General features: G+C 44.3%; 1 protein-coding gene across 4 annotated transcripts in view; it reads left to right on the forward strand.

Moving 5' to 3' along the window:
- LOC117243534 (visual system homeobox 2-like) overlaps positions 1–11592 on the forward strand; it is a 50613-nt gene extending 39021 nt beyond the window's left edge. For 2 of the 4 annotated variants that reach the window (XM_033511112.1, XM_033511113.1), the window contains exons 5-7: positions 8081–8255; positions 8528–8779; positions 8969–11592. In XM_033511112.1, the coding sequence (XP_033367003.1) occupies positions 8081–8255; positions 8528–8779; positions 8969–9132 (591 nt within the window). In that variant the 3' untranslated portion in view covers positions 9133–11592. The remainder of the gene's footprint in view (positions 1–8080; positions 8256–8527; positions 8780–8968) is intronic. The other 2 variants (XM_033511114.1, XM_033511115.1) reach the window with 1 other exon arrangement.
- The last annotated feature ends 715 nt before the right edge of the window (positions 11593–12307 follow it).

Consider the following 12307-nt stretch of genomic DNA (forward strand, 5'->3'; position numbering starts at 1 on the left):
AACCAAAACAAATGTACGGTATTCAATTAATGCCAACCTCTTCTCTCTCTCTCTCTTCCTCTTCCTGTTCGTATAAGAATTAAATAAGCCCATAGGCTATAAATTCCATAGAAACGACAAATCGTTGCGAGGCTAGTCACTTAATTAAATTCTCCCGGATTGCAAGGACAGTCGGATCTAATCCCCCATAACAGATTTCGCGTGCTCGACTCTTGGATCGAGGCGTGATTACTCACGGGTCCCGGTTAGAAAATCGTCCGTAGGAAATTTCGAGGCAGGCCCCTGCCAATTATTGATTTTGTCTTTTCGATGGTCACGGACGCGACAGGAAAGCGATGCACGCGCACACTCGCGGCGAAAGGCTACGCACAGAAGGGTGTTCGCGTGTATACTGCAGGCCGGAGGGGTTACAAAGCTACGAACGCATTAAATACTCGAGAGCGCAGTGTCCTCGGATGAGCTTTACGTACACCGACACACACTTGGACAGGCGCACACAAACAGCCAGGCACGCACGCGATACGCACAAAGGCAGAGGCTAAATTGATTGCGTCTAAAATCCAACGAGCTTTCTCGGCTTTTCGTTCCCAGCCGCGACCGCGGCAACGCGAGCACGAAGATGGCGAGGTACAACCTTTGTAGCGGGGCGACGAGTACGTTTCACAAAAATATAACCTTGCAAAGAGGCTTTCTCTTTTTTCTTTTACTATCTTTCTCCCTACTACCACGCTTTCTGCCCCTTCATCCCGCTTCTCTCTGTGGATGCATACCTCTCTGAAAACGGATCGCCCTCCCTTCCGGAGGTTGGAGAGCTCCGTTTCACGTCACGCCACCACGATAAATAAGTTTTTCGCCGAAAAACGTACTGATCAAAAAGAATTTTCCGCGTTGCTGGCCCGTAGCTGACCCGATGGAGTTCGAGAAATGGCTTATCGCGGAAATTTTGGATAAAAGGGGAGTTTCGAGGATTTAATATTTCGAAGATCGTGTAGAAACATCGAGAGAGTTTCGATAGGATGAGTAAATTATATTTTAACGACAATTTGATAGGAAATTGATTCGATAAAGCGGTTTTTAAAAGCGAACGCTCATGGATTCGGTAACTATGGCAAATAAGGCTGTTAGTAAAAATAGGAATTGTACTGATCAAAAGAAATTTTCAACGCACCGGTAATCGTAAATCGTGAAACGACTCGAAAATACGCGGATTCAATGGCACGCGTAATTTCGCGTGGTCGTTTTTTTTGGTTCACAGCGTTTTTACGTATAATAGCCCGCGATTACGTGACAATTCCAACATGTTGCAACAATGTGGGATACAATGTTTTTCCGAAATCAATTGATCGTGAACTAATCGCGAAAAAAGATTCGTCTCGATGAACAATGGCGCTTCCCATTTAAATAGTCGGACTGTCGTTTCTCTCTGTTTCTATGACGTTGACATAATTTCCAATGAATGGAATTAAAGTCGAATTATAGGATTTTCACGTGTGATTCAGCGGGCAACAATTCCCGTCGGGGGACGATCCTAATCCTGTCGTAAGAAGCGACCGATCGTACGCGCATAAAAGCAGCCCAAACCTATGGGTACATCGTCGACCTTCGAATCCAATAGCCCATGGAGCCTGCAACCCTCATAATAGGGTTGTGACCGGTGACGGCTTCGAGCTCATGAATTTTCTATCGCTCGTAGCCGAATGATTAAATGATCTTTACCAATGAAGGGTGCGGCCTTTTGACTTCTGCGTGTCTAGACAGACACTGACAAGTGGCGTTCCCCCCTATTGACGCTTAAACATCCCCAAAGAGCTATAAAATTTGGATGAAATTATCCGAAAAAGTATATCGATTATCTTTCGTACGCGGAGAAACTATATAGTACGAGTGACACTTGTATTTTTCCTCTTGGATCTATTTATGGAATAATAAAATAGTCGACAAAGAATTACGTATTTAGTAAAAAATATCGAGTTTGAGATATCCACGCGTTCGGTAACCAATAAAACAAAAATCCACGAAGTCTCTGGAGCGAGGATGCACAAATCACGAGGATGTTCACGCGTCAGTCGATAATTTAGCGAACGACAGTACGCATCAGACAGTTTCTTAGGTCGATGATTCTTGGAAAGGAAAGGAGGCCGGTCGAAGCTCGTAAAACCAGCGGCAAACAAAGCGATGAATTCCGGTTGGCCGCGTTCCACCCCAAAAATTGACCAATAACGCGCATCTCGAGTATCCCCGGAGCGAGATCATGTGAGCGGTCGGTGGCGCGAACGTCGACTAGCAAATAAATAAGGGTCTCTCCGCGGCCGAAATCGGACTCGCGGAATATCTAGCAATTTGGGCGTAGCAGGATTGTCAACGGTACCGCTTATAAATTCTAATAAACCCCATTGCGCCACGACGAAATCTGGAGAGAGTGGGTGGCGAATGGCGAACGCTCGATCTCGAAGGCGCATCAGGGGTTGAAGCGGGGTATACGCGAGCAAGGGGATACCGTTGAATACGGATATAAATCTCGACTAACCGAATTAAGTTAGAAGCATGGACCGAAGTTTCGCCACGCCCTCGTCGCCGATGAAACGCTATCGAAACCCGGAGTCTGCGTGCTGAAAATTGTAGCCAGACAGAGGAAGAGGAAACAGGTCTGCAAATTGAAGAATGACACGAATAGAAGAAACCGCGGGTCAAAGACGCATGGTATTTTAACGTTAATTAATCTAGAGAGCGTCACACTAATTCCCACATCGAGATAAAAAATAGTTCTAAAAAAATTAACATTTGTAGTTGGATAGAGATCTAGGTTGGTGTCGTTACTACTGGTCCGATACCTCTAACACACTCCCAAGGCCGTCTCTTTCCACAGGAAAGATCCTTCCGTTTGGCGCTTCATTCGTTCGGATCGACTACTGCGCGTCGCGGAGTCCTTGCGCGATTAAACGTAGGGGACATCGTGATTGCGATTTCTATTAATGCGATCCTCAGCTCTTAGATGTAAACCACGTCCAATAAGACTTAGATAATAACGTTCGGTTAGCGTAACGACTTGATCGGGTTTCCTGTTGCATAGGATCGATCGTCCCAATCAGGAGATTCTCGGATAATCAACTAATCGATGCTTGGTGTTGTGGGAAATCGAATTAATCTAGAAAATTAACTTAGGATAACACGCTGTACGAGCGACATAATCAATCTACCAGCAACACCTTGTATAAGGAGCTTGATGGTTTTTAAGTAACGTAAGTGGTGAACTATCGAAAATTGTCAACTCCACTGTACATATAATTGCGGACCACTCGTCGTTCTAATCTAGTCGATATTAATTCACTCTCTTGCGAGATCCTTTCTGGTTGTTGGGGCTAAGTCATGATTAACGTCCGGGACCCTTCTCGTGGTCCTCCGTCCAGCAAGTGTCCCACCTAATGATGTTCCGGCGCGTGCCACTTCGCAGCATGGGGTCTATCCCTGAACCCCATGCTCTCAGCTAACCGAACTATTTGCTGGCCGATGACCAACGAGCACGGTCGTACATGCTTGTTCGCGCATTATGTCGCAAACAAGCGATGCGTTTTTCGAGGGTTAATGCGACTTCGCAGGTCCATCGCATGCGTTTCTTATTGGACGAGATTAATTGGCTTACCGGCACCCTAGGTTAGCTTGTGGGAACTCAGAGAACCATTATTCGCACTGTCGATCATCGTATATCATTTCAAACGATCTGTAAGAATATTTGATATAGTGTGATTCGATAGTTTCACCGCAGTATAGTAATAAGCGATAGCTTCCCCACTTGTCACGCGTTTACGACGAGTCTCTCTTGTTCGTACGAGTCTTTCTTCGGATAAAGCTATCACGATCGCAAAGATGCTCGTCTCGAGGATCCTTCGCGAAGTTGAAATACGATTGCTTTTTTGCAACGTGCAGCAATTGATGAGACAAAAGACATTGGAGGGGATGAAGAAAAAACAGAAAAAGATAGCTTTGGGAAAGAAAGCGTTTAATAAGTACGTAACGGGTATCTAATACGTTTCGGCATCGGTTTGAGCTTTGACGATACGGGCGTTGAACAGGGGTTCGAGAGATCACGTGGAACGGTGGGAGTGCGGAGTGGCGAAAGAGGGAGAACCAGAACTCGATATCTCATTATCGGTCGATCGTAAATTGAAGTTACCGGTGGGGAGTAACGAGATCTCCAATTATCCTTAGGACAGTATCAGTTTGTGCGGCGCGTGTAGGTGTTAGCGTGGCGACGATTCGAAGGTGGTAGGCATTCGCCGATCTTGGTGTTCTTAGCTCGTCCGTCGAGCAAGAATGCTCGGATTGCGAAAAACAATACCGGCCAAACTGCTAAGAGAAAAATAACGGTCTCGTTTTCTTGCGTTCCGTTGGCAATTTCGTTTCTCTCTTTCGCCACTTTCCCACTCTTTCTTTCCTTCCGCCTTGCCACCAGTTCTTCTATCCTGCGTGGTATTCCTGGCTGGCTGGCTGCCTCTCTTCACGGCGGAAATCAAAAAGCTTTCGGTTAGGTAGACCTTCGAGGACCCTCGTCCTGCTAGTACCTGACGGCAACTCTTCAGCTTCAGTTTCAATACATCGTGCTGGCATCGAGCTCGAGTGTTGCAGCAAGAAGCAGGCAGGTGGGTGCCGTCGACTTGTTCTCTCTATCGGTATCTCTCCCTCCCTTCTCCTCTTCGATACTCCCCTACCATCTAGCTGAACCTCTTCTCGTCCTCCTTCTATCGTTCTCTCTTCCTCCGTTGATCTCCTCCTCCTTCGACGCCCTGTTCGCTTACTCTCTTTCGTATGATCGTTGGCTATCTCTGACTTTCGCGACTGTGTATCTTGTATCGGTGTATTGGTAATCCATAGCAAGTTACCGCGGGTTCCTCTTCTCCTACTTTGGTGCAGCCCCCGACATCCACCCTCTTTACTTCGCCTCGTATCTACTCCGTACCAACACTAACCATCCTAACTTAGACGCCGCTGTAGCATTCATTTCGAGTCTTTCCCTCGATCTTCCTATCGATGTCCTTCTCTTCATCTCGGTATCGCTCGCTGCATCTGCTTCTCTTGCTCTACTCGGTACTCTGCCTCTCTTTTCTTCCATTCTTCCCTCTTTGCCCCTTTCCGCTATCCCTGGTTCTCCCCGTCGCACTTTATATATCGGCCGTCCCTCTCTCTTTATTCCCATTCCCATTCTCATCCTCTTGTTTTGGTCCAATAGTCAGTCGCCGGTCTGATCGATGATACGCCAACAGCCAGCACTGCGCATGGCCGACTAAATACAAACTCACTCCTTATTATACCGGGTGTGCCAATAAAGGGGGTGGCGGGACAGAGAATGGGAAGAACGTGGCGGGTGGGAGAGAAGGAAGACGAGAAACCCACCGCTGGAGTTCTCGCTCCTTCGAGTCGACGAATGCCACCATAAAGGATCCTCTTCCTCTTCGTTGCCGTTGCTGCTACCGCTGCTTCTGCAATGCAGACCCCAACCTCTGCCACCCTTGCCTTCGCCTGTATATCCATTCTGCCAGCGTACTTCGATATCTCTGTCTTTGTCTCTTGGTAAGCTATTCCAGGATGCCGAAGGATAATCCCAGTACGCGATTTCCGATCCCGAACATCCGAACGAGTCATTCGCGATGAACTCGACGAACTTTTACCGATTCTAGTCGCCAAGTTTTCTATAGACTCTTTCCTCGCTTCGTTTTATGAGCTTTCCTCGGACGCGGCGTGTTACTTATTTCTACGAACTTCTTCGATTACCATGCTCTTTCTCGTTTCTCATATCATATGACCTCGTCGTCGTTTCTTTCGGATTGTTTGCCCGTTCTGAACATCGACGAATCTATTCCGGATCAAACTCCTCGATGGTTTATTCTCGTTAACGGTACAAACGAAATAGAAGTTGAACGGCAAGTGTTTGTTCTGAAATAGAAGTCGAAGGAGAGAATCTCGAAGATAAGGTACTACAATGAACCGGTCGGGTTCGAGGGATGTTTAAACTCTTCGTAAGGATGCAATCGCCGTCGTAAAGTCACTTGAAAATCGAATAACAGCTTTATGATCGGTACAGTCATTTACGCGTCAGTGGATAGAACGACTGCCCCCCGATCAATGAGAGATTTCCTACAGGATTCTCTCGTTTCGCGCGACCATTACCATTTCCGCGATGTAGCCTCAATCCCTTTCATTTCTCCACATCCTACTCTCTCATCTGCTTTTCCGCTTTCATCTTTCTGGAATGACGGGCTATTACGTTCGATTACGCAGTTTCTGGCTTTGAATCGTGAAATAATCTTATCCCGGCCGATCGACGATGTCAAAGATCTCAAGTGGCGAAAATTAAAAAACACCACTGGTAATGTCAGAGCGTTTTTCTTTTTTCTTTTCTTTTTTTTTTTTCTACCGTGGAATTAACGCCAGCTCTTTAGGAAAGCGGGACTCGTAGACGGATTAAATTTTTAAAGGGCCAACCGTTTCCGTTTTTCCTTATCAATGAGACAAAAGCGCATTTTATCAGAGAACGGGGCAACATTTGCATGAGTATTTTTTCGCGCCTGCGGGGGAAGGTAGGTCGCGGGAAAAAGGCCGGCCAGCTTGTTCAAGCCTAGGCGGAAGATAATTTCGGGGTGGCAGCACAAATTGACAGGGCAACGCATTTCCATTCATTCGAATTACGTTCCAATTCTGCTGGTGACTTTAGCATTGTTGCTACAAATTGGTACACGCCCTGGCCTCCGGCCCAGGCCACCCCCACGTGCGTCTGCCTTGTACACACGTTTCACAAATGATGCGTGTGCAGGTCTTTTTAAATAACATCCTCGAACGATCACGTATGCCGATTACGGCTACGAGAAGACTATCGCTGACGTATTTAATATTGTTGAATAAAATACATTACACGTAGTTTCATAGCTGTTCTTAGTGACGTTTTAGAGATAATTTTAGCGACGTGAATAATGTACAGTTTTTTCTTTCTCTTTTTTTTTTTTTTTGATTAAATAGAAGCGAATTAAATACAGAATGAGAGTAAAAACTCATAACCTTTTCATTCGATCTGAACACTGATAAACGTAAAAGAGAAATCTGGTACATATGTAAATAGCGATCCACCATTACCGGTTATATAGAAATATCATTTTCCACTCGTTCGATATTACGGCTAATATTGCGAGCGTATAAAACACTGTCTCAAGTTGCAGTCATGAAACGTTATCAAACAATAACCGTACAAGGGAATTGAACGTTTAAATTGCAACAAACACGAACATATTTTGTACGAGAAGCGAACGCTAATCTGCACATTACAATTACTAACTTCTCAGTTACGATTAGTTTGCTTAGTTCAGAGACGGTAATGTGCAAAACTTGTCGGAAATGGAGCTCGTTAAAATTGAAACTCGTACGGGGATACGAGCATGACCGGAGGAAACGACACGTGACTCCTCTCTAGGTGGTCCGATGATCAGAATTGTTAACAAGTAGTCTAACAGGATGCCGAACCGCGAAAAACAGGATAACGAACTCCAAGTTGATCGTTTAAGCGGAATAGTTAACTACGAACTGCCGTGGAACCGCACGCATGAAACTGATCGCATGTCGCGCTCATAGTGTTCCAATTAGTAGACAATGATCATTAAACGGACAAGTGGGTCCAAATACATCGTCGGTGAAGTTCTGTCGGGCTTGGTAATTCTAGGCCCATAATGGGCTGCTAATAAGTAGTCTTCCACTTGATGTGACTTCCACTATTAGTCATAGTGTTTTCTCCAGCTGTATTCGTTCTTTCTCATCGTTGCTTGAAAAAATTGCTGCTTCGTGAATTTGCGAGAACATTGACTATACGTATTTCCCAAGGATGGATCGCGATGCCCCTGGCATGGGTGTCTTTCGCGTCCAGACAACCTTCTTTTTTTTTACATACTTTTACATTCTGATATCGATTATTTTTTCATATACGTTATGCCTTAGTCGAGTTTTACGACACGCTCAGGATTTGGTCTATTCTTCGCTCGACATCGCAGAAGGATACCGATTATAAGTTTACGAAATAAATGTTACGAATTTGTTGTTTCAGGTCTGGTTCCAAAATCGGAGAGCAAAATGGCGTAAAACTGAGAAGTGTTGGGGCAGAAGTACCATAATGGCGGAGTATGGCCTGTACGGAGCAATGGTGCGACACTCTCTACCGCTTCCAGAGACTATACTGAAAAGTGCCAAGGAGAACGAATCGGTAGCGCCATGGTTGCTAGGTAAAAATCATGAAAATTTCCTCCTAGACTGTTGAACGAACGAAAACATTAAGTTTTGCTAACTTCATAGATGATTCTGATGTCTCATTTTTAAGATACGAGAGTACAAATGAATACGGGGTATTAAAATAATTTATCGATCGACTCGTCGGTTACCCGTTTTGTTAAAAGTAACACTGTTGAAGTCGTAAGCAATGCTTAATGAGAACTATGCCCCGCCCTTGCAGAAAATATACAAGTCTCGACTTTGTTTTTCTGTTCGTCTCTGTCAGCTCAATCATCTAAGACGAGCAGCTTTAGTCAAGATATCGAAAATAATCAAGAACTGATTGACTGTGGCCCCGCAGGGATGCACCGGAAGTCAATCGAAGCAGCGGAACATCTCAAGTCCGGCGGAGAGGACAGCGGAAACGATCACAATGGAAGCGGAAGCAGCCCCCATCATAATCATCATCAAGGTGGACCGACCAGCTCCGAGAGCGGACAGGAAAGTCAGGACGGTATGGGACCTTCTTCGTCGTCAGGTGATTATTACCTTGGAATTCTTTTCATTTCGCGTGTCTACGGGTCGTGATTCCACGATACGAAAGATATTAGGAACGTTCGAAGTTCTTAATTCGTAGCTCGTGGAAAGGAAAACAGGGATAAGGCGACTCTTTGTAGCGGATACCCATCGAAACTTAGATTAATTTCGTAAAACTTTTGCTTATCAGGAATCGTTCAGGATACGGAACAGCTGAGGAACGAGAGCATCGCCTGTTTGAGGGCGAAAGCGCAGCAGCATCAGCTGCAGTTGAGTCTACAACCTACGGCTGCGCCCACCAGCACCTCGTATCCTGCAGGCCCGCAGTCCAGCACGCTTCATGCCTCCGTTTAATCACCGTTTCGACATTCCTTCCACGAGTCATCGGAACTAAAAGACGTTCAATACTGTAGAGAACAATCTCGTTCGAACTTTAAACGCTACGTTTTCAGCAAGAAATTTTGCCAATCATCCTCGCGACCGAGTTTCAGAGGAAATGGAAGCTCATCGAAGAGATCGCGTCAGCGGACTCGCTAGTCGGTCGCCACAAAAATTGTTCTTCGTCTTTTCTTCGAGTCGCAGAGCTTCGCGATATCATTACCGAGTCTAATTTCGACGAATCAGGGTAAACGTCTATAAAAGGTACCTATACGACAGTTGTACAGACAACATATACCGTACACACATATACACACAACGAATACGAATCGTTCGCGTTCGAACGATCAGGCTAAATCATCGAAGCGCTGATCGATATCGCGCAGAGCCTACGCAATTCTCGCATTTCGCGTCTCACCTTCGAACGAATCGACAATAGGAGGAAGCGTCGATCACGAAGGGGACGAACAACGAGAATTACTTCGAGTCGGTCCTCATTCAACGAAACGGTGGCCTATGGACGGCCAAGTACAATGACGAATCATCGATCGCGGTGTGACAAAGCTCGCTTCCACCCGTCGACAGCGACTCGTTCTCGCGATTCGTTGCGTTCCTCGAGGTTCACCCCTCGAAACAGCCTCCCGTATCGGCGATCGTGTGTCAAAATCGTGGAAATTTGACAGGCAAGTTACGGCAGGCGGGTGTCTGCGCGAGCGAGTCGCAGGTGAATCGACGCCAAGTGGAAGGCGAACAACTAATTAGGAGTTATAGCCGCTTTAAATAGTGCGAGTATAAATATATACATATGTATGGAGGAGCGTGTTTGCTGCATCGTGATTACGTTAATTACAGTGAGTCAAGAGAGGAAGAGATAGAGAGAAAGTGAGCGCGTGAGTATGCCTGCGTACCTTGAAACGAACATTTCGCCTTTAGGAGATCACCGGAATGATTTGCAACGAACAACAAGCTAAATAAATTACCATGACGAGTGAGACGAGTTTACGAATTAAAAATTACCCGACACATCGAACTTCGACGCCTCGAACACGCCTTCTGTGACGTTGCATCGGAGCGACATGCTTCCCAATTCACGAGAAGTTGGAAAATCGTTTGAAAATTTGCGATAGATGCCACAATTGCGGATTAATTGATCATTAAAGAGTACGTGTTGAGCTCATGCGTGCGTGTGCTAGAGAAAGAAAGAGATATGTTTTTGCTGATACCACATATGCGTGTGTATGAGAGAAAGAGAGAGAGTGTGTGTGTGTGTGTGTGTGCGCGCAACGGAAAATCTTTATTAGAGAACACTTCCTATACTCAAGTACTTAAAGAAGACGTAACTGTTGTCAAATGTGCAATATATCGGTATAAGTTCTAGCTGGATAAGGCATTATACTTTATTTACGGATACAATTATGTGAGGTGGTTGTCAGGGTAATGGTGCGTCGACGGTCGGGCAAGAAAGGTCAAAGCTGACTAAAATTGGTCGCAATAGGATGCAATCTACGAGTTAACGAGAGGATCTTTAATTCTCTGTGCATCTTTGCAACGATCGCGAAATTTCAAAACCGCATGACCCAAAGAAACGGAACTTTCTACGACGTAGAGACAATTATCGTATTAATTCGTTACTCGTTACGCGATTCAAAGATCAAGATGAATAATTTCGGTATATCAATGTTGGCACAGAGAATTGTTAAAAAAAATTGTAAAAAGAGTATAAATTTTTTCGATAGTATATTTAAGAGTTTCTCTCGTCTTGCATCCTGTTTGTTAACAAAGAAGCAATTACTAAAGTAGACGTTGTTTCCACAAAGATATTCACGTGTAATTTTTATTCTTCCACCTCGAGGACGATGTTCGCGCCGCGCTGGCACCGTTACCTTGCTCCTGCCCACTGTATATAAATATATATAAATACAAAGTATATATATATAAATATACATAAAAAAATATAAATGCGAATATATGTGGTTACGAGGCACCCTAAGCCGGACGAATCTCTTTGCGATTTTTGTGTTTACAGTCGATCTCGTGATCGTGCACCTCACGTTTTCAAGCATTAATTACCTTTCTGATTCGCGTCACTTTTTCACGTTTTGTTCTTTCTCGACGTGAGAATAAACCTTCGATTTAAATAAGGACGAAGGGCATCTCAACCAGCAAAGAGTTTCGTTCGTCTTAGATCCACCGGATTATAACACGTAACGTAACGCACTATAATTTAAACAAAACAATTACGGGATGAGGTAACCACATGCTACATTGAGGCAGGAACGAAAATGGAGGTAACGAAAGGAACACTGCTGTTGTTTGTAAGACACACTTAACAACGCGCTTCGGATCTCAAGCGAATTCCCTGTATCCGAATGCTCCAACGCATGCATAGTAGTCGGCTAGTGTATGTAATAAATAAAATTTCTGAACAAAACGATACTGCATTGTTTCCTTATTATTCGCTCTCCCCACCCCCACCCTACCTCTTTTTATCTCTTCTGTTTACGTTCTTTGACGTTATTTTACCTAAATAAGTTACTAGAATAGTTACGATTTTGAGGTTTCAGTACTGGATATTCATTAAAGACGAGACAATAATTTCGTTCGAGTTATTTGAGAAAATATTCAAGCAACTTGCATGGAAATGAAAACAGTAAACTGCTTTCTGCTTTCGCTATATTAACGATGCGGCAAGACTTTGTTTCATTAAGGCCAACAATTACGTCTAATGATGCCCTTGGATTTTTCAGGGGACGCGTTGAACTGCACTCGATAATTCTCATTTAAAAAAACGAATTATGGGCTTCGATGTATTGTGAAATTTTTCTTCTGACGGTAATGGCACCCGATATAGAAAGTCCTTTGACGCGAAAAAATAATTAAAAGTTTATTAATTATCGCGCAGTTTGAATTTAGACAGAGCGATATAAAAATAAGTCAGCGGCCTAAATTTTTAACGAATGCCCGAACATCGTTAATATGGTTAGGATTTAGTATTGAATTTATTTTTATTTTATTTGCTTGGTTCTCTTTCTTTCGCTTTTCTTTCTTTTATTTCTTTGCCACATTTAACGTGGATTCTTCTATTCCAAAATTTGACGAGTGTTATTCGAAATAAAAATTCGTACTTCGTCACAAAAATCAGTTTCTAACT

Source organism: Bombus vosnesenskii, unplaced genomic scaffold (genome assembly GCF_011952255.1).
Source record: "Bombus vosnesenskii isolate JDL3184/JDL3185 unplaced genomic scaffold, Bvos_JDL3184-5_v1.1 scf7180000013266, whole genome shotgun sequence".
NCBI classification, from domain to species: domain Eukaryota; kingdom Metazoa; phylum Arthropoda; class Insecta; order Hymenoptera; family Apidae; genus Bombus; species Bombus vosnesenskii.